Raw genomic sequence first — 2,828 nt, forward strand, 5'->3', positions numbered from 1 at the left:
CAGGCCAGTCTGATATTTTTGGATCCAAAACTTCTCTGAGTCTCTTCTTCTCAATTGCTTTCTCTACTCTATGGCTTAAACCCATTGCTGGCATCGCTGTGATGATTTGCAGAAGCACCACACCAAATGAGTACAAGTCAGACTTCACTCCAAGCATTCCCGTTTGCTGGTACTCGGGGTCGATGTAACAAAATGTACCTGTTTCAGCGATTGGATACATGTTAGGACACCAAAAGGAGATGGAAAGATTAGATTTGTTTGGTTTAAGGTAATATGAAAGTATTACCGGCTGCAGCAGTCATATGATACTGGCTGAAGCTATCAGCAATAGCGGGAGGTACCAACCGAGCTAAACCAACATCACTGATTTTGCTAATGAAATGTCTGTCTAGCAGAATGTTTGCTGGCTTCAGATCTCGATGTACTAGTGGCTCGGGTTTGGCCTGGTGAAGGAAAAGAAGTCCTGTAGCAATCTCAGCAGCGATTCTGAACCGTTCTCTCCAAGATAATGGTGGAGTATTATCTTTGCAGAAGAGACGATCTTCTAGTGTTCCATTTTCCATGTACTCATACACAAGACAGCCATACTCGGGACAAGCACCGAGGAGGATCACCATGTTAGGGTGCCTCATGCAACTTAGAACCTCGATCTGGTGAGAAAAACATATGCAAATTAGTATGGAGAAGACATGCAATATATTAGGGATGATGTCAGATTATATTACTACCTCTTGGTTGAACTGCTTCAGGCCTTGTGAAATATCTGACTTCAAGATTTTGATGGCAACAGAAGTGTTTTCAAGAACGGCTTTATACACAGGTCCATACCCTCCTTCCCCAATCTTTAGAGTATCTGAAAAACCGTCTGTAGCACTTTCAACATCTCTTATGCTATATCTTCTGTAGGATATGCTATTGGCCATCTTCTGTTCCTTGAACCTGGCCTGCATCTCCACAAGTCTTCTCTTGTGGGTCTCCATTTCCGCTAGACGTTGTGCCATTTCAGCTGCTTCGATCGCACTCTGTGTTTTTTGCTTATCCATCTCAGACAAAGCCCTAAGCATCTCTCTTGTTGCCTTTGATTCCTCCAGCTTTTCAGTTTCCGCGGCAGCTCTAGGTACTTGAAGATGAGGGGCCTGCAAGCATTCATTCAATGTCTGATATTAGTCACTCATATTTGGGACCTTTTCAAGGAGGCATTCTCGGCTGTCCACATGGAAGTAAGTATCTTACACTTTCTCTACACATGGAAGCGTTAAACTGCTGCAATTCGAGTCTCAATCTTCTCACCTCTGCTTCAAGATTTTGATTCTGAGCATATTCACGCACAAAGAACACAAACATCTCAGAACCATGCACTTGACATTCTGCATACCCGAAAACACCAAATCGACGTTTTTGGAACATTAATTTACCTGGTGTTCAGTGATAATACCCTCAGATAGGCCTTCCTCTCCATCAGTCATCTCAGACTACAGATTTGAAAGAAAATGTAAAAGGCCAGAAAAATTGGAGGCAAGAATGTCGATTTGAAACGTGATGAGGATACTACTAACCATGGATGTGGAAGAGTGTGAGCTTCCACCATAGGTGGATCGTCCTAGGATGCTGTAGAAACTAGCATTTGATTCAGCACTGTGACCGCTGGAAGAGGATTCATTGCTAAGCTCTGACAGAGGACTCCTGTTAATGGTTGGCTTGTAATGAGGTTTAGGTGGAGAAAAATCTCCTTTTAACGCAGGAGATGACCTGAAAGAATGATAAACCAATGATTCCTGTGAGGCAAAAAAAGCAATGATTCACCAGACAGAACGGGATGAAATAATCATGTTAATTACCTTCCGGGTTCACTGGAAGGGGTATAACTTGGTGGGCCAGGATCAGACATCATTGCGGGTTTTTTTGAAGGAGGAGGAGAGTGTTGAGGACCTTGAGGTGTCTGAGTCCGAGTCGCTGATCTGCTTGTTATGAGCCTACCTTTAGACACAATAAAGACAGCACATGTATCTGGAGCTGTTTTAAGCAGTGTGGTTGGCACATCTGCGCTCTTAAACTTCCTGGTTAAGACCATAGCAAAGAGTTTTAGCATTCATGGAACCGAAGTTTGAGATTACATTAGTAGGTTATATGAGAGAAAGATAGAGACTTGAGGAAGGAATTCCGCGCAGAGGCTCCAAGGACTATATTTGCAATGGAATTATTGGTGATGTAGTCAATAATTGCACTCGAGATGTCAATATCGTGAAGAAGAACCTCAGTTGCTATAATCTGAGAGAACATATATCACGAGGTCAGAGCTATATATATACATATGTGTGATTGTTGTAAACAGAAAGAGAGATTGATCCCTGACCCCTTTCCGAGCACAGAATCCTCTAAAGGGAAGGAAGAACTGGTGCGCCTCTTCCTGGTTGTCATGTGTATCATCTGTGTTCTCTCCTGCACCAATTCCTGTTATAAGATATATCATTAGATTGATTGATGATGGTGGTGATGATGGTATAGATGATGATGATAACGATGCCATTACTCAATTTGGTTTGAACATGGAGAAGGATACAGTTTGAAGAATCGACAATGATGTTATCGACAGCCCATTTCAAAGCGTGTTGGCTGTTTTTATCTTTATCAATGGCTATGGCGGTAACTGATTTACTGTCTTTTCCTTTAAGTCTTCTTGCAGCCATCTTTCTCAGCCCTCGAGATGATAATGTCTCAAACTTGTTTCTCGAGAAACTAGAAAGACTTGTGGCCTTTTAGCCTCAGGAGGAGGAAATGAGGAGACAGAATGATAATGAAAATGGTAAAAGAAATTGAGAAGAGAAGAG

At 42.3% G+C, this 2,828-nt stretch overlaps 2 protein-coding genes across 2 annotated transcripts; both read right to left on the bottom strand.

Moving 5' to 3' along the window:
* LOC104743356 (U-box domain-containing protein 35-like) lies at positions 2–2,071 on the bottom strand (the record flags this gene model as incomplete). The annotated part of the gene is made up of 7 exons (XM_019235466.1): positions 1,839–2,071; positions 1,557–1,749; positions 1,416–1,472; positions 1,234–1,311; positions 729–1,136; positions 287–650; positions 2–198 (listed from the first exon to the last, which is right to left on the bottom strand). Coding segments are annotated over exons 1-7 (1,530 nt in total), but the record flags the coding sequence as incomplete, so codon positions are not given.
* Positions 2,090–2,707, bottom strand: LOC109128930. Its single transcript, XM_019236419.1, has 3 exons — positions 2,531–2,707; positions 2,354–2,451; positions 2,090–2,268 (listed from the first exon to the last, which is right to left on the bottom strand). Exons 1-3 carry the CDS (start codon positions 2,685–2,687, stop codon positions 2,116–2,118), a joined length of 408 nt encoding a protein of 135 aa, XP_019091964.1. The 5' UTR covers positions 2,688–2,707; the 3' UTR covers positions 2,090–2,115.

The sequence above is a fragment of the Camelina sativa genome, chromosome 14 (genome assembly GCF_000633955.1).
Source record: "Camelina sativa cultivar DH55 chromosome 14, Cs, whole genome shotgun sequence".
NCBI classification, from domain to species: domain Eukaryota; kingdom Viridiplantae; phylum Streptophyta; class Magnoliopsida; order Brassicales; family Brassicaceae; genus Camelina; species Camelina sativa.